Source organism: Hoplias malabaricus, chromosome 17, assembly GCF_029633855.1.
Source record: "Hoplias malabaricus isolate fHopMal1 chromosome 17, fHopMal1.hap1, whole genome shotgun sequence".
In the NCBI taxonomy this organism is placed as follows: domain Eukaryota; kingdom Metazoa; phylum Chordata; class Actinopteri; order Characiformes; family Erythrinidae; genus Hoplias; species Hoplias malabaricus.
Window position 1 is genome coordinate 2,252,390 of NC_089816.1, and position 19,565 is coordinate 2,271,954.

The window sequence follows — 19,565 nt, forward strand, 5'->3', positions numbered from 1 at the left end:
ATGAGTCTTATAATGTGGCCAAGCGTTTTGGAACTGAAGTTTTTAGAACAGATAGCAGACCTTTGCTCTCTGGCAGCGTTTCTTCAGGCTCCTGGAACGGATGCTGGGCCAAAAACGACTGGGCTGATTCCAACACTGAGTAGATGAAAGGTCCTCTGGATTTCACATCCTCCATAAAGGCCTGCACACACCACAAAGAGAGAGCTAACATACATTTGTATGTGATCTCAAGCAAAGGCACATTTGGACACATTAAAGTATAGGTATTTATGATTATATACATGATTCGAGAAAAAAAAAAACTTGAAGGATACCACAGACCCAAAGTTGTCTACATGACAAATCTATCAGTGGACAGTTCTTTAGGAAATTGTTAGTGTAAACGACACGGCCGAGTACGGAAAAGAAGAACCATTAAATTGGCATCTCTCAGCTTTGTGTATCCATTTGATTGTGATACTTTGATAAAATTCCAAAAAGCATTTACATTGTGTTGCCATTTATTTAAAGAAAGTAATAATGTTCCAAAATAGCTTGGGGAAAATATGTTTTTCCTTCTCCGCTGATGCTTTTGCCTTTAGAACTTTAAAGAAGAAGATAAAAATGGGCCTACTGGGCCACTTCTCATGATTATATCACATACTGACACAATATGAGGAGCAGATAAAGTGTTCAAATAATGCACAAAATTGAAGAACGACAAAAAACAGGGACATGAGGTTTCAGTCTGACAGTAGTCTCTAAATCTCACTCACAAACAAACACACACACTACTGTCTCCCTGGAAGCTCAGTAAAGACATGCATATGGACACAGAGAGGCCTGGAGTGGACTGATCAGCTGGATTCATTAAAAAGCTCAAGCAATTAACACATAAGATAAGCCCCAGTTGCTGCCATTTAGGAAGATATCTTGATGTAAATTCAGTCCAGTCCAGGGGCCTGGGATGAACACACTCATTCACCCATGCATTTCCAATATGGCCTACTTTATTCAAGGACTAGCTTGATCTTAAATTTGTAAAAGGTTTCCAGGTGTTTGTCACCACTTTCAGAAACAAAACCATGTATTTCCACATTCTGAATCTTAACAGAATTTGTTCATTCTCCTAGAAATATACAATATTTTTCTTGGTGGCGCAGCAGTTAGGTGTCGCAGTCACACAGCTCAGGGGCCTGGAAATTTTGGGTTTGATTCCCGCTCCGGGTGACTGTCTGTGAGGAGTGTGGTGTGTTCTCTCTGTGTCTGCGTGGGTTTCCTCCGGGTGACTGTCTGTGAGGAGTGTGGTGTGTTCTCCCTGTGTCTGTGTGGGTTTCCTCCGGGTGACTGTCTGTGAGGAGTGTAGTGTGTTCTCCCTGTGTCTGTGTGGGTTTCCTCCGGGTGACTGTCTGTGAGGAGTGTGGTGTGTTCTCCCTGTGTCTGCGTGGGTTTCCTCTGGGTGACTGTCTGTGAGGAGTTGGTGTGTTCTCCCTGTGTCTGCGTGGGTTTCCTCCGGGTGACTGTCTGTGAGGAGTTGGTGTGTTCTCCCTGTGTCTGTGTGGGTTTCCTCCGGGTGACTGTCTGTGAGGAGTGTGGTGTGTTCTCTCTGTGTCTGTGTGGGTTTCCTCCGGGTGACTGTCTGTGAGGAGTGTGGTGTGTTCTCCCTGTGTCTGCGTGGGTTTCCTCCGGGTGACTGTCTGTGAGGAGTTGGTGTGTTCTCTCTGTGTCTGTGTGGGTTTCCTCCGGGTGACTATCTGTGAGGAGTGTGGTGTGTTCTCCCTGTGTCTGCGTGGGTTTCCTCCGGGTGACTGTCTGTGAGGAGTGTGGTGTGTTCTCCCTGTGTCTGCGTGGGTTTCCTCCGGGTGACTGTCTGTGAGGAGTGTGGTGTGTTCTCCCTGTGTCTGTGTGGGTTTCCTCCGGGTGACTGTCTGTGAGGAGTGTGGTGTGTTCTCCCTGTGTCTGTGTGGGTTTCCTCCGGGTGACTGTCTGTGAGGAGTGTGGTGTGTTCTCCCTGTGTCTGCGTGGGTTTCCTCTGGGTGACTGTCTGTGAGGAGTTGGTGTGTTCTCCCTGTGTCTGCGTGGGTTTCCTCCGGGTGACTGTCTGTGAGGAGTTGGTGTGTTCTCCCTGTGTCTGTGTGGGTTTCCTCCGGGTGACTGTCTGTGAGGAGTGTGGTGTGTTCTCTCTGTGTCTGTGTGGGTTTCCTCCGGGTGACTGTCTGTGAGGAGTGTGGTGTGTTCTCCCTGTGTCTGCGTGGGTTTCCTCCGGGTGACTGTCTGTGAGGAGTTGGTGTGTTCTCTCTGTGTCTGTGTGGGTTTCCTCCGGGTGACTATCTGTGAGGAGTGTGGTGTGTTCTCCCTGTGTCTGCGTGGGTTTCCTCCGGGTGACTGTCTGTGAGGAGTGTGGTGTGTTCTCCCTGTGTCTGCGTGGGTTTCCTCCGGGTGACTGTCTGTGAGGAGTGTGGTGTGTTCTCCCTGTGTCTGCGTGGGTTTCCTCCGGGTGACTGTCTGTGAGGAGTTGGTGTGTTCTCCCTGTGTCTGTGTGGGTTTCCTCCGGGTGACTGTCTATGAGGAGTGTGGTGTGTTCTCTCTGTGTCTGTGTGGGTTTCCTCCGGGTGACTGTCTGTGAGGAGTGTGGTGTGTTCTCCCTGCGTCTGTGTGGGTTTCCTCCGGGTGACTGTCTGTGAGGAGTGTGGTGTGTTCTCCCTGTGTCTGCGTGGGTTTCCTCCGGGTGACTGTCTGTGAGGAGTTGGTGTGTTCTCCCTGTGTCTGTGTGGGTTTCCTCCGGTGCTCACAGTCCAAAAACACACGTTGGTAGGTGGATTGGCGACTCAAAAGTGTCCGTAGGTGTGAGTGTGTGTGTGTTGCCCTGTGAAGGACTGGCGCCCCCTCCAGGGTGTATTCCTGCCTTGCGCCCAATGATTCCAGGTAGGCTCTGGACCCACCGCGACCCTAAATTGGATAACTGTTAAAGATAACGAATGAATGAATGTCTAGAGATTATACTCCAGGTTTTCTCTTCAACTACTCCCTACTTAATAACATCTAGGTCAGCTTTACTCAACTAACCACTGACTAACACTGTCACATTTCTTAGACTCAAAAAGCATAAACTCATAAATTATATAAACATTGTGGCATACCAGAAAAGAGAAGCAAACAGGAATTATACCAAAACCTCCGCAGTGCTGGTAGAATCCATATTCACTGTACAAATGTCTGTGTGAAAATCTTGCAGATACATCATACCTTTAAATTACAAAAAACCAGTTCCTATGCTGCAGGAAGAGATTAAAATATCCCACTCTACAAACTGGAATTACTCATGCTTTATATGCGTCTGTGTGTCTGTTAAACCACAGAACCACACACGTGTCTGTCCTGATAACAGCATCCTACAGCACACGCACTTCTTTAAACTGCACTGAACACAGAGGCAGATGAAAGGACAAACATGGCCCAGGGAAGTTAAGAGTGTATCAGGGCACTTCTGACACTGATAATGTTGCCATGTTGGAAAATGACCCCTCTTTACACACACACACACACACTCACACAAAGAGAACTGGGGTGAGCATTTTCTACAGCAAACTAAAACATTAACACTATTTTGGCTTGATTTCACACTGGTTTCAATGAACAGTGTTTTTCAGTTTGAGTCTTGGGTTGTCTCAGTGGTTCTTCCTCTTGTTCTGATGGATTTTATCTTAATATGAACAGCTTTGTATTAATGGTAAACAGCAATACCCAGATAAGGCCGAACTGAATTGAATGGAATGGATTTGAGTTGTTGTTCTGCTCTATTTATATATTTCAGAGATATACGTTTGACCTATGTGACTTGGATTAAGCCTAGTCTTTGACTAATTAGCAAAACGTAATACTTTAATTTAAACCCTGGCTTAATATGTTTCTGGAAAACAAATCATGGCGATACAGGGCCAAATGTTTTGAGAACCAAAAAGCAGAACCAAACCTTCTCGCTTTTGAGCTCTGGCCCTGTTTGTATGAAAGGGTGGACTCTACAGGGTGGGTCATTTATGTGGATACACCTTAAAAAAAATGGGAGGGGGAAATTTTTCAAGATGGGTGGTGACCATGGCAGCCATTTTGAAGTCAGCCATTTTGGATCCAACTTTAGTTTTTTCAATGGGAAGAGGGTTATGTGACACAAACTTATTGGGAATTTCACAAGAAAAACAACACCGCCGGAGAAATGCTAGCACAGGCTTCCAGTATCCGTAGTTTCAGGTGCTGCACGTCTCGTATCTTCACAGCATAGACAATTGCCTTCAGATGACCCCAAAGATAAAAGTCTAAAGCCTTTGGGGGCCATTCAACTGGCTCACGACGACCAATCCACTTTCCAGGAAACTGTTCATCTAGGAATGCTCGGACCTGACACCCATAATGTGGTGGTGCACCATCTTGCTGAAAAACTCAGGGAACGTGCCAGCTTCAGTGCATAAAGAGGAAAATACATCATCATGTAGCAATTTCGCATATCCAGTGGCCTTGAGGTTTTCATTGATGAAGAATGGCCCCACTGTCTTTGTACCCCATGTATCACACCATACCATTAAGACGTGCAGCACCTGAAACTACGGATACTGGAAGCCGGTGCTAGCATTTCTCCTGCGGTGTTGCTATCAGTGTGTGAAGAGTGGGAGAAGAGGGTTGCATTGACAATCCAACACAATGGGCAGCACTTTGAACACATTTTATAAGTGGTTAGAAACTTGTAAATAACTCATGAAAGAATAAAGTTACATTAAAACCAAGCACACCAATGTTTTTCTTGTGAAATTCCTAATAAGTTTGATGTGTCACATGACCCTCTTCCCATTGAAAAAACAAAAGTTGGACCCAAAATGGCTGACATCAAAATGGCCGCCATGGTCACCACCCATCTTGAAAAGTTTCCCCCTCCCTCCCATATACTAATGTACCACAAGCAGGAAATTAATATCACCAACCATTCCCATTTTATTAAGATGTATTCATATAAATGGCCCACCCTGTAGTCAGACATTGGGTACAATCTACAATGCCAGGACCACAGGAAGTGAGTGTCAGCGCTACGAGAGGACCATTCGAGAGTAGCTCTCCATTCACTCCCATTCATTTTCCCATTCAGTTTTTGAACTGATAATAAAGGTATCTCTGAGCCGTTTCCAATTACGACACCAGCCAAGTTCTCTTCTACAGAGAATGGACTCGATGAACAAGCTTCACAATCTCTTGAACGTTTTTCCACAACAATGCTAAAGATGACGTGATAAAGCTGTGACCAAAAACATCGTGCTGTAACCTTTGAGGGAAAACTCTGTATAATCCAGAAGCACAGAGAATTGCCCAGCGCTGCTCAGTACTGTTTGACAGATTGGTGACAATGAAAGGTATAGTCTCATATACTTTCAAAACAGCTGTTCATGCAGCAATAACATTGATTATATGATGTGTGTTGTTCTTCTTTTTATTGTAAGACGTCTTATTTCCTGTTATCTTTCATTGACAGTGTGTCTCTTATGTGACGTTCAAACTTTCAAATCCATCTGATTCTTCGCAACGTTTTTTTTTTTATTTAATGTAATTTTAATTAATATTTTGTTTAAATAATAATCATTTCAAATGATCATAAAGCATGTTTATTTGTAGAAGACAGACAATCTGGCTGAAGTAATCAGTAGAAAAACGTTGCTAAATGCAGTGAGAATGAAGAAAACACCATTGCGGGATCTATCACATATAATTATAGAGTTTTAGAAGATTGTACAGACAGTTTACGATTAGAACAGAAATATTCTCCAGTAAATGGTGATAACTAATGCAGCAGGCTCTCACTAACTTCAGTCTGAGTTTACGTCTGTGCATCAAACAAAAACATCTCCTGTATCCATCATTCTGGATACTTTTTCAGGGGGCGTTTATCCTCACAACTCCTGCAGACCGTACGGTTGTTTGAACGGCGTGTGGGCGCATGTGAAGTCTCTCACTTTCCCGGTATTCACTGCACGAGAAGCCGGTAAAGAAGTGATACGATTGTCACCCATGGTTTCCCCACAGAAAACAGTGGAACCACTGCGTCCAGTTTATACATACGGTCAATGCTACATCCCCCACTACGTCAGCAAAAGCCTGCTAGCCTCTCTACAAACACACACGCGCACACAGACACACGTTCATTGAAGCCATATCACAATTACCTTGAAATTTTGAAACATTTGAAAAGCCCCACTGTAATTTGAGTGACATTTCAATACCATTTTTAATATTTTAACATTGTTAGGACAATCCTGTTGCAAAGGTGTTAAATGTGAGTCCTGTGCACATGTGTCATATGCATACAGAAATGAATAGGTAACCACACACACACACACACACACACTCACACAAAAGGTACAGTAAAGAACACAACATATGAAATCCATTTAAGATCAATAATTCATATTCCTTAAAACGTTGTAATTCTCTGCAGAACCAGGCATGCGATTTCCCCTCTGTCTCTTGTCAGAAAACTTTCAGAGAGAAATGTAGAGCTCTGGGAATGGCAGCACCATGCATAATAATTATGGAAATAGAAGTAGAAAAGGAGACATTGGAACAGTGTTAAAAGGATAGATGGCTTGGTGTGAGTGGGAGGCTGGTGGCGTAGCTCACACTAAGAGAAAGCCCTTTAAATCTAAGCATCGTATCTAATATTTCTCAGCGTGAGATCGATGAAAGAAGAATATAATGTTGTTCAACAATTTTAGACATTCTTACTTGTTTTAAAGCGATGTTATGTAAAGTGTCTCATTCACCTGGTTAATAATTGAAAGCAAAAACCATCTAAAATAGGTTTAAAATCTTAACGGTATTTGTACAATTCCATAGCAAGAAATATTAAATATATTGATGAGATTTTTCATTTAATAATTGATTTCACTTATTCTAGCCTAGATTGTATCACGTTCTGAATGCGTGTAAGTTCATGCAGAGGTTTTTTTGGGGGTGGGTGTGTGAGGAGGGGGGGGGGGTGGTTGGGTGAGAGACAGTGTTCTGGGATTGTGTGAAAAAGGAAAAGAGAGGCTCTGGCCTTTTTTAATTGGGAGGCTGATTTCACAGCCAGTCTGATGGGAGTGAAAGCCACTTATTCTCTCTCTCTCTCTCTCTCTCTCTCTCTCCCCTGTGCAGAGTTCTACATCCACACACAGACAGAGAGCTGAATGACAGCAGTGGAAATTGGAACAAAGGTGGAAAAGCTTTCTACAATACTACACTACCCATTACATGGTGTGTGTGTGTGTGTGTGTGTATCCATGTAAAACCATAAGTACAGAATAAAACTCTTTTTTTCACTTACCATACAGCCATACACTACACTGTTTCTCCAGATATTTCACACACCTCATAATCAGTGTAATTCCTATATAGAATACTGAAGTGTATAAAGCCCCCTATCATTTAAACTGTGCTCTCTGGATTGACAGAGTGATTTTTCAAAACTCAGTTCCTGACCATATCATCAGTGTCTGACCTCAATCAAGTCCTCATAGAAATGTTCAAACCTCTGAACTAGTGGAAAAACAACCATAGGTTTGCTACATATTCACTAAAGAGATTGTACGTTGATTTTACTGAACGCTGACCCCCAAAAACGCATCTTAAATGAATCTTTCATGTTATAAAACCATTCATGAAGTACATATAAAGGACAGAACCTGGGGATCCTGAAGCTCTTGTGGGTCTCAACGTGGGCACTGGGGTGTATCAGGAGTGCTTGTACAACAAATCATACTGAAGTAAATGGAAGGGCAGCCCTTGCAGGATGTGGGTAGTTGGGACTGTTGTGATGATCATTATCATTCGTCTTGTGCAGAGTCACCACAAATCACTATTTGTCACTAAACTCATTTTCTACATACGTTTCACATACAGCAAGAGACAGAACATACAACACACAGGGGAAAAACAAGTGAGGATTTATGTGGAATTGTTTAGTTTGGGACCATTGTGCATCGGCTTTGTTGCAGAAATCGCTGAATGTTATGAGAAGTTAATCAGCAGATATTTCCTCAACTTTGTTGATTTTGACTGAGTTGCTTCACAGTGAATGTTCCTCCTACGTAGTTCCTATAAAACCATGCGGCTCGTATGGACTGATCTCTCACAGATCCTCATATCAGTCTCCTTGTATTTTTTTTCTTGTTTGTTTGTTTGTTTGTTTGTTGTTGTTGTTGTTGTTTGTTTATTTGTTTTTTGCAGTGTCAGTTTTGTTGGAATTATGCTTTTTTTATGTTAATGATGGGAAGCATTCTGGTCTTCAGTGTTTTTCTCTTTTATTTCTTGGCTGTATTGCAGCCCCAATTTAATTTGTAAAACAAGTGTAATATTGTCTGTTATTGACCAGTGTACTAACACATACACAACGGCTACTGCTGCTGTTCACTTACACGTGAAGTAGCTTCTTCTACCTTCTTAACATTTGATTGATGACTAATTTCTAATACAATAAATGTCAAAAAATAGTTTTAAAAGTGTCAAGATGTGAGATGTAGAGAGGATTTCAAATATTCAATTAATACATTTTAGACAGGTCTCTCCCGCTCTCTCTCTCTCTCTTTATGTATTTGTAGGGTTTTTTTATTATTATTATACAGTGCTGGTAAGTGGGAAAGCAGCCTGGTCAAATGTGTTTCACTATGACTCTGTTGTCCTGTTAGTCCTAAATGTTTAACTGGGCTCATTATTTTGATAGATGTGTAGATTAATAGGATTGGACATCAAAGAGCACTGGTAATTGAAAGGCATGAAAATGCATGAGAAGGTGTGTGTTGTGTATGTGTAACATTTATTTAACATCTCTAGACAAACAACTGAAATTTAGAAGAGACTGGTGGACATCAGTTTAAAATCTTAATGAATCATAAAAATGCTGGATGATGGATGATTTTTATAATGAACACAAATATTTAACTTCCAAATAGATACAGAAAATCATTAATGGCAATGAAGAATCAAACAAAAATTCATTCATTGTCTGTAACTCTTATCCAGTTCAGGGTCGTGGTGGGTCCAGAGCCTATCCGGAATCACTAGGTGCAAGGCAGGCACACACCCTGGAGGAGGCGCCAGTCCTTCACAGGGCGACACACACACACACCTACGGACACTTTTGAATAGCCGATCCACCTATGAATGTGGGAGGAAACCCACACAGACACAGGGAGAACACACCACACTCCTAACAGACAGTCACCCAGAGGAAACCCACGCAGACACAGGGAGAACACACCACACTCCTCACAGACAGTCACCCGGAGGAATCCCACGCAGACACAGGGAGAACACACCACACTCCTCACAGACAGTCACCCGGAGGAAACCCACACAGACACAGAGAGAACACACCACACTCCTCACAGACAGTCACCCGGAGGAAACCCACTCAGACACAGAGAGAACACACCACACTCCTCACAGACAGTCACCCAGAGGAATCCCACGCAGACACAGGGAGAACACACCACACTCCTCACAGACAGTCACCCAGAGGAAACCCACGCAGACACAGGGAGAACACACCACACTCCTCACAGACAGTCACCCGGAACAGGACTTGAACCCACAACCTCCAGTACCCTGGAGCTGTGTGATAGCAACTGCTGAACCATCGTTCCACACATAATGAAAAACATGTATCTCCAAAAATATTAACTTTACAAGGGAGGGGAAAATACTTTTTATTTAAAAAATACAATTTAATTTAAAAATACAATTTAAATCCACGTGAAAAGATTTCATTCCAATTTATTTCTGATTCTATTGTTTTTATTTCTGTTGGTCCCACAACATTAAAGACAGCTGCTGTGTCCATATTTTGTCATTTTTTCATCAAAAACAGTAAGAAAAACAGAAACGTGGTGATGATTGGAATTGATGAACGAAACACTGGAAGGAAATGTTGCATTTAGATTTCCGCCACTTTGTCTGGTATTCTTGCTCATTAATAATTCTCTTAATCTTAATTGTTAAGAGTCTTGCCCAAGTCCTGGCTGAGCTGGGAACTGACAAATGTTTGCGTTGTGAAGGGGAGCAGTGTTATTCACTTCACCACAACCCCCATGTGTGCGTGTGCTTGTGTGTGCATACGTGTTTGTGCTTGTAGAGGTACTACCTGATGGAATTCCCGCTGGTGCTGTACAGCCCCCACATCGCCCCCTATGGGCAGCTGCTCTGACAGCTCCTCATCTTTGGCTGTGAGCCATTCAATGATCTCCTGCAGTGAGAGCTGCAGCTTCCCACTGTTATCCGAGAATGCCTCCAACCGCACCCTGGGGGTAAAAAATACATCTCTTTAATGTCTTTGCACTTTCTCCTTACTATTTTTATATGTTCTCCTTTATATCACTGTAATTTTCTCCTAGACAACAATGAGATCAGGTGGAAAGTCAAAGGAGATTTTGCTTCAGTTAAGTCTCACTGTGGTCAGGTTGGCTGAGATAATAAAACTCTTAGTCAACAATTTCTCATCTAAACTATGAACCAGATTCCAAAAAAGTTGGGACACTAAACAAATTGTGAATAAAAACTGAATGCAATGATGAGGAGGTGCCAACATCTAATATTTTATTCAGAATAGAACACAAATCACAGATCAACAGTTTAAACTGAGAGAATGTATCATTTTAAGGGAAAAATATGTTGTTTCAAAATTTCATGGGGTCAACAAATCCCAAACAAAGTTGGGATGTTATGCACGGTTGATGATGAGAACTTAAAAGTCTTTGCTATTTTACGCTGGGTAACACCATTCTGGTATCGCTGCACTATCTTTCTGCGCAACAATGGTGGAATTGGTGATCCTCTTACCATCTTGGCTTCAGAGAGACACTGACACTCTGAGAAGCTCTTTTTATACCCAATCATGTTGACAATTGACCTAATTAGTGTTAATTGGTCTTCCAGCTGTTCGTTATATGCTCAATTACCTTTTTCCAGCCACTTATTGCTACTTGTCTCAACTTTTTTGGGATTTGTTGACACTGTGAAATTTTGAATCAACATATTTTTCCTTTAAAATGTTACATTTACTCAGATTAAACTTTTGATCTGTCGTCTATGTTCTATTACGAATAAAATATTGACATTTGCCGTCTCCACATCATTGCATTCAGTTTTTATTCACAATTTGTTTAGTGTCCCAACTTTTTTGAATTCCGGTTTGTATGAACCGTCATAATTGTGATGTTGTTAATAAAGTGTATCAATTTTATTTGGACAGATAGGAACCCCACTGGACCACCACAGAGCAGGTATGATTTGTGTGGTTGAGGTGTGTGTTGCACTGGCACGAGTGGATCAGACACACGAGTGCTGCTAGAGGTTTTAAACATTGTGTCCATTCACTGTCAATTCTAGACACACCTACATCATTGATCCACCTTGTAGATGTAAAGTCAGAGACAGTAGCTCATCTGTCGCTGCACAGTGTGTGTCGGTCGTCCTCTAGCCCTTTATCAGGTCGCTGTATGCTGGAAATGTTTGGTTGGTGGACTATTCTCAGTCCAGTAGTGATACAGTTTACTTTAAAAACACAAACCGCACTGATGTGTCCGATCCACTCGCACCAGCACAACACACACCAACACACCACCACCACATCAGTCACTGCAGCGCTAAGAATGATCCACCACCAAAATCATACCTGCTCTGTTGTGGTCCTGTGAAGAGCAGGGTGAATGGGTATGTAGAGAAACAGGTGGACTACACTCTGTAATTGTAGAACCAAAGAGTGTTCCTGTTTGTGGAGCTGATACAATTTAACAATGAATGTATATAGAAGGTAGGTGTTCCTAATCCAGTGATCATTCAGTGTAAAGTCTCCACAGCCATTAGCAAGCAACTTCTGAGCAATAAACTTTTCCTTTTAGAAGAAAGATTCACCACAGAGAACTGGCTGAGGGTCTTGTGCTCGCTTGCTGACAGCTCCACACTCGGACTGACCTTAAACCCAACGTTAAAAAGGGGGATGTAAGAAAACAGAAGCCCCTAAAAGACTCTGTGGCTCTGGGATATATGCCTTTGTGACAGGAACTTAAAAAAGCATCTCGTCTCGCTGATCGGCTTGAAAACAGAAAAGGACACGCAGAGGAATCCTATCACATTTACATCAGCATGAATATACAATAAATAAAACATAAAGCCAGTCTTTCAACCACCTGCCGAGAGCAGGCTGTGATTGTCTCTGGGACCCAGGCTAATTCCATCAGATTCACAGCTGGGGTTAATGGAGAGAGCTTTGTAAAAATAGGAGGCTTGCTTTTCAATTACCCAGCATCCCAGTGAGGGTCCACCACTCCCTCACCCTGATTACACCCATTCTACAGTACATCGCTCACTAGGCCTCAGGCACAACAGCTGTAAAAACAAGAAAAAAGTGCACACAGATCAGTCCTGCAAATCTCAAACTACACAACTTCCAAACTGAATATCAAAATTCATTCAACTCCAGCCGACTGATGCTTGAAAAACAGTTTGCTGAGAAATAGAAACGTGTTTCTTCTTTTAAAGGGACACTGACTCAAATTAAATATTTCTGCTTTCCTATATATATTCCTACAGTCCCCCAAATGTTCCTAGCATAAGATTTTACAGACTAGATCTTAAACAAAAAGGATCTTAGAGTGCACATTCCACAGCAGGCTTGAATTATTATCTACGCCTTATGAAATCTTTGAATGCCACATATAATACATTATAAATTATAATGTTTAATAGTTGTATTACTCATAGAATGCAGTAAGATACTACACAGCTGACCAGAGGTAATAAACACAGGTACAGAAAGAAAGAAAACTCCAAGGATATAGTTTCAAATGCCCTGACACTTGTGAGATTGGTTTGAGTTTATATGAGAAACCATGAAGGGGCGGCACGGTGGCGCAGCAGGTAGCTCCAGGGACCTGGAGGTTGTGGGTTCAATTCCCGCTTCGGGTGACTGTCTGTGAGGAGTGTGGTGTGTTCTCCCTGTGTCTGCGTGGGTTTCCTCCGGGTGACTGTCTGTGAGGAGTTTGTGTGTTCTCCCTGTGTCTGTGTGGGTTTCCTCCGGGTGACTGTCTGTGAAGAGTTGGTGTGTTCTCTCTGTGTCTGCGTGGGTTTCTTCCGGGTGACTGTCTGTGAGGAGTTGGTGTGTTCTCCCTGTGCCTGCGTGGGTTTCCTCCGGGTGACTGTCTGTGAGGAGTTGGTGTGTTCTCCCTGTGTCTGCGTGGGTTTCCTCCGGGTGACTGTCTGTGAGGAGTGTGGTGTGTTCACTCTGTGTCTGCATGGGTTTCCTCCGGGTGACAGTTTATGAGGAGTGTTGTCTGTTCTCCCTGTGTCTGTGTGGGTTTCCTCCAACATTCATAGGTGGATCGGCTATTCAAAAGTGTCCGTAGGTGTGTGTGTGTGTGTGTGTGTCGCCCTGTGAAGGACTGGCGCCTCCTCCAGGGTGTGTGCCTGCCTTGCACCTAGGGATTCCGGATAGGCTCTGGACCCACCACGACCCTGAACTGGATAAGAGTTACAGACAATGAATGAATTTTTGTTTGGTGTGTTCTCTCTGTGTCTGCGTGGGTTTCTTCCGGGTGACTGTCTGTGAGGAGTGTGGTGAGATAGAAAATGTGTCTCTCTTCTGGCTGAAAGGGTACATTACGTTTATAGCACTTCTTGGCCTCTGATAGGGATTGGCTGTATCTTTATTTGTTCCACGTTTTCCATACCATCATACAGTGTGGAGATATTAAGGGTTGGCTCCGAAAACAGGTGGAGAACAGCAGAAGCCCAGTAGTGCGGAGTTTGAGGCTCATTTCGCTGGAAAACATTCTTTGCTGTGGTGGATATCTTTTAAAAAGCGTTTTAGCAAGCGTTTAAAAACTGAACTATAATACACTTTCAAAACCGTGGAGAGAGCTGTCTGCCTCCTCCCTCTCCTCCCCAGAGGTGAAGCTCGACCAGAATGCCAGTTTGAGGAAAACTGAACAAATAAACAAGAGACGAGTTTAACATCTTTGGGCCGTAAAACATAAGAAGAATGTGCCATAATCAACATATTTACACAGAAAAGTGTTCATCATTTCACTAAAACATCTATATACACAAAAAAGTGAACCAGCGGCCACAATTTCCCTGCATTAACAAGCCTTTACTGCTAGACAAGGCTGGTGTTATTTATCAATGTGCCCTTCCATCATAAGGAGGTTCTTATGTGCTTCTTTTTCACAACTTTCACAGTCAAACATTTAGTTCATCCTTATATGTGTCCGTTTACGAGTCTTCTTGCCGTTATTCACCAGCTTGCTGTCTTCTCTGTTCCACCTTAAGAGCCGCAGCTAACACTATAGATTTTGAAACCTTTTTAAGCAACAGTAATTCTAGTTTACAGATGATATAACCTCTGTCTCCTTGGCCACTATTTATTTTATTGGCTCACTGACTTTATCTGGAAAGGAATTATAAGGTGAGAGTGTTATTCAGTAGATTAGCCTAACACTCTCAGTCTCGGTGCTTATCTCCTCATATTATCCCTTTCTTAATAAACTCTACTTAGCAAGCATTATTCAATTATATTGTGTCTTTGATGAGATAAGAGTTATGCTAATGGTAAAGTGATTGTATTTACTAGCCTATAGCTCAGTGGCTAGTTTAGCAGTCACAATAAATAACGCATTCGTTTTCGGCAGGCTGAACTGCCACTTTACATGCTGTTGATATTAGAAAACAGCAGCTAGCACGTGTTAATTCTAATGAAATCTCATGTTGTGAGAAATAGAAGCCTGCAAAAGTTTATGAATGTAATGTTTCATGAAAGCTGAAGGAGACTGCGGCTGGATCTAAGCTCTATATCTGTTTAGTCTAAACTGAAAAAGTAAGCAGCCCTGCTGCCCAGAGAGCTGCAGTCTTTTCAAACAGCGCACTGGATAAAAATCGACAGTGGCCAGAAATCCCTGCAGGGGCTACAAACATGATTATCTTTTCTGTTTCTCACCATTAGTGGAATGTGTCTTCAGGCTCAGCTCAGCTGAGTGGAAAACATTCACTTCTCTATATGACAGTAAGTGGCAGCAGTTGAACAAAGGAAGAAAGAGAGAAGAAGGGCACATAGAGAGAAATATACAGCACGATATGAAAATACACCAAAGGTTTATGGTGAAACAAGGACAAACAAAAACGTCTGTAAAAGAGAGCAATGTCAAGTTTACAGAATGTCTGTATTTTAATCCTCCATCTTGTATTTTAGTCCCATCAATCAATATATCAGTATATTTGGCCTTATTTTAATATAATAGAAAGACAAAGCAGGAAAAAACAGAGAAAGAGGAATACTAAAATTACCACAGACATAGGCAGAGAAATAAAGTAAAAAAAAACAAGATCCACCTGGTGATATGTGTAATTTACTGGAGCCCCTTATGACTTATCACTGGATTCAATAAAGGCAGTCAGGCTGGGATGGTTCCATTAAAACCTGTATTTCCAGAGATATCCTCCCTAATCTCTCTCTCACCTACTCACTCACACACACACATACACACGCACACACACATAAAAGAAATGAACCAAAGCCAGTTGATCCACCACATTTCACGACTCAAGCTTCAGATGTCTGAGTCACTAACACTGTCACACACACTGTCAGTGGGGATAATACCGGTTCATGAGGCACACCGTCTAAATGTACATGTGTGAAGAGGCACTACTCAAAATGGTTCTGGAGGCAGCACTGCCTTCAAGGCAGAAGGAACTGGTTACCAGCCAACAGGCAGGGATAAATGTGACTGGTTAAAACAGATTTGGCAGAGATTTTCAAATACAGCGCCATAAAACCGTAAAGCTCCACCTAGACCCCAGTGGTTGCCTGCTCTGACTATCAAGAAGAAACAAATATGAAATATAATTTTATTTTGTGTTACTGTAGACTCAGCTGTGTTTCATAATTTGTTGGAAGTGCTGCAAAAATTACAGTATTCCATTTCACTTAAATGGAGGATAATGTAACTCACTGCCCCAGGAGAAGCTGCAGAATGTTATAATGCTCTGTTGCCCCTGAGGCAGATTCTGAAGAAGTATTCCTGAATACTTTAGCTATGATTGAGTATGTACTGCTTTAGAATCTGCTTCATAGGCAGCATTCAAAATTCAAATGTGCAGGAATGTACTTCTTCAGAATCTGCCTCAGAGGCAGCAGAGCATTATAACACTGCAGCTTCCTCAGAGGCAGCAGAGCATTATAACACTGCAGCTTCCTCAGAGGCAGCAGAGCATTATAACACTGCAGCTTCCTCATAAGCAGCAGAGCATTATAACACTGCAGCTTCCTCAGAGGCAGCAGAGCATTATAACACTGCAGCTTCCTCATAAGCAGCAGAGCATTATAACACTGCAGCTTCCTCATAAGCAGCAGAGCATTATAACACTGCAGCTTCCTCAGAGGCAGCAGAGCATTATAACACTGCAGCTTCCTCAGAGGCAGCAGAGCATTATAACACTGCAGCTTCCTCATAAGCAGCAGAGCATTATAACACTGCAGCTTCCTCAGAGGCAGCAGAGCATTATAACACTGCAGCTTCCTCAGAGGCAGCAGAGCATTATAACACTGCAGCTTCCTCAGAGGCAGCAGAGCATTATAACACTGCAGCTTCCTCAGAGGCAGCAGAGCATTATAACACTGCAGCTTCCTCAGAGGCAGCAGAGCATTATAACACTGCAGCTTCCTCATAAGCAGCAGAGCATTATAACACTGCAGCTTCCTCATAAGCAGCAGAGCATTATAACACTGCAGCTTCCTCAGAGGCAGTAGAGCATTATAACACTGCAGCTTCCTCAGAGGCAGTAGAGCATTATAACACTGCAGCTTCCTCAGAGGCAGCAGAGCATTATAACACTGCAGCTTCCTCAGAGGCAGTAGAGCATTATAACACTGCAGCTTCCTCAGTGGCAGCAGAGCATTATAACACTGCAGCTTCCTCAGTGGCAGCAGAGCATTATAACACTGCAGCTTCCTCAGAGACAGCGCAGCATTATAACACTGCAGCTTCCTCAGAGGCAGCAGAGCATTATAACACTGCAGCTTACTCAGAGGCAGCAGAGCATTATAACACTGCAGCTTCCTCAGAGGCAGCACAGCATTATAACACTGCAGCTTCCTCAGAGGCAGCACAGCATTATAACACTGCAGCTTCCTCAGAGGCAGCACAGCATTATAACACTGCAGCTTCCTCAGAGGCAGCACAGCATTATAACACTGCAGTTTCCTCAGAGGCAGCAGGGCATTATAACACTGCAGCTTCCTCAGAGGCAGCACAGCATTATAACACTGCAGCTTCCTCAGAGGCAGCACAGCATTATAACACTGCAGCTTCCTCAGAGGCAGCTACTTACATTATCCACCTTTCAAGCAAAACAAAATACTGAAATTGTTCAAAAACTTCTACGAAATCATGAAACATGAATATGTGTATATCATACTGCACATTTATGTCCTTCCAGAGTCATTTCATCAAGTCACAGCAGGCAAACATGGGGTCTACACGGAGCTTTATGGTTCTGTATTTGAACAGAATCTGTTTTAACAAATCACATTCATTCCTGTCTGTTGGTAAGTAACCAATTACCCTCCTTCTGCCTTGAAGGCAGCATTGCCTCCAGAACCATTTGGAGTAGTGCTTTTGTACACATTCCCCAAGTGCTGTCAGACTGAGATTAAAATGTGGAAGGCTTTCTTATGCACAGTGCTGATGGGGAGAGTGCAGTCCATAGTGGACCAATGATGGTAATTTGTCATAAAAATAATTGGAAAAACTGCACACGTGCGCAGATAGGGAGGTTGTAGGTGGGTGCCATTATCCAATGCTTTTCATGTCGAATATACGTCCAATTTAAGGTGCGCTCTTTAAAAGACACACACATTTAACTATGGAACATCTGTGTGGGACAATCTGGAGCGACATTTGTGATTTAATTATTTAGCAGGACTGTAACATATGATAATGGTAGTAATATACTGTATACACATACACATACTGCATTTCCAGTCTGTTTGTGTGCTCAATGCTGGTCTAATGTGTTTATGAAGTCTGTAAAGGAATAGAAAAATAAACTGGCTCAGTCCTGTACGCTAGTCTTTCTTTCTCTCTCTCTGTGCAGAGGCATCTGGAGTTTTTTTTTAAAGACAACATAGAGAACTCCAAACTATTCAAAACGAAATATGGATTCCTACTACCTATTCCTACTTCACAGGTGGATGATATTGACTTATTTTTGCTGTTTCAGATCACTTTGTGTCACAGCTGTCGTTTTTCCCCTCAAACACACCGTTCCACCTTAAAAACCGCAGCGCATCGAAATGCATTTCCCCGACAATAATAGACGTTTCTTTAAAACACACAAAAATGGTTATGGTGATTTTCATGGTCAAAACTTTGCTGGTATTTGATACTTGTGGTATTTTGAGTAAAGCTTGTCACAGACATTCCATTAAGACTGCAGGTAACTGTGTTAACTTGTGGAAAAGGGGTATAACATATTCCCTTTAAAGGAAACATCTATGATTGCTGGGAACTGCCGTTCTCTCTGGTTTGTTTATGTTCAGAAGCTCTATGTCTTTTAAGGTGGAATGGTGTGTTTGAGGAGAAAAAGGACTGTTGTTTTTGTATGTTGATGTAAGTTTAACTTGTCGGTAAGTTTTTATACACTTTCAATTACCACAGAATCTCGTTTTTAACTCCGGTGTGTTTACATTCATGGTTTCTTCTGAATTTAGAGTGGGTTCCTACCTAATAATCAGCAAAGCCAATAATATCAATAGTTATCAAAAGTCAATATTACCCACTAATGGAGCAGGAATAAGAAAATAATCACTAATGTAATCAATAATTTAAGTCTCAGTGACAGTATTGAAAATTACAAATCGTTCATACACTTCCAGTCAAACAGAAGGCAATGACTTTTTCCAGTCTCTCTGAGCGGGGTCATCTGTCATCCCAGGTCTCTCCAAGGCTTTATTAGGATGCCTCCAAAAGCCACAAATCAAACAATGCCTCAGCCAGACAAGCATCAGTATGCCAGTGCTCCATGGCACAGTGGACGGGAAACAAATAAAAGCCTGCCACTCTGAAATGGAAACATAGCTGTTGTGGAAGAGCCAGGAGGTCTAAATCCAGCTCAGTGTGCCAGGACGAACATGCAACCAGCAAGACTGCACTCTCGCATTGCATTCCACTGTGCAAACATGAATTAATAGGAATCACTGCTACTATTATTGCCAGGAGCTTTTGGTCTTTTCTGTTTTTTTTATTTAACACAGTCCTATAATGAAAGCATACAAATATTCACCTCTCCTTCTGGAGAAGACCATGTAATGTACTTTTAGGGAACACCTGGACTTTAAGGGCGGCACCATGGTGCTGCAGGTCGCTCTCACACAGCTCCAGGGTCCTGGGGTTGTGGGTTCAAGTCCTTGCTCCTGTCTGTTAGGAGTCTGGTGTGTTCTCCCTGTGTCTGTGTGGGTTTCCTCCAGGCTCTTCGGTTTCCTCCTACGGTCCAAAAACACACATTGGTAGGTGGACTAG

The 19,565-nt window shown here is 42.5% G+C and overlaps 1 protein-coding gene across 2 annotated transcripts in view; it reads right to left on the minus strand.

The window, feature by feature from the left end:
* Positions 1-19,565, minus strand: part of drp2 (dystrophin related protein 2) — a 258,344-nt gene that overhangs the window by 83,231 nt on the left and 155,548 nt on the right. For both annotated transcript variants that reach the window (XM_066649310.1, XM_066649312.1), the window contains 2 exons: positions 10,136-10,292; positions 61-181 (listed from right to left, as the gene is read on the minus strand). In XM_066649310.1, coding sequence (XP_066505407.1) covers positions 61-181; positions 10,136-10,292 — 278 coding nt within the window. The remainder of the gene's footprint in view (positions 1-60; positions 182-10,135; positions 10,293-19,565) is intronic.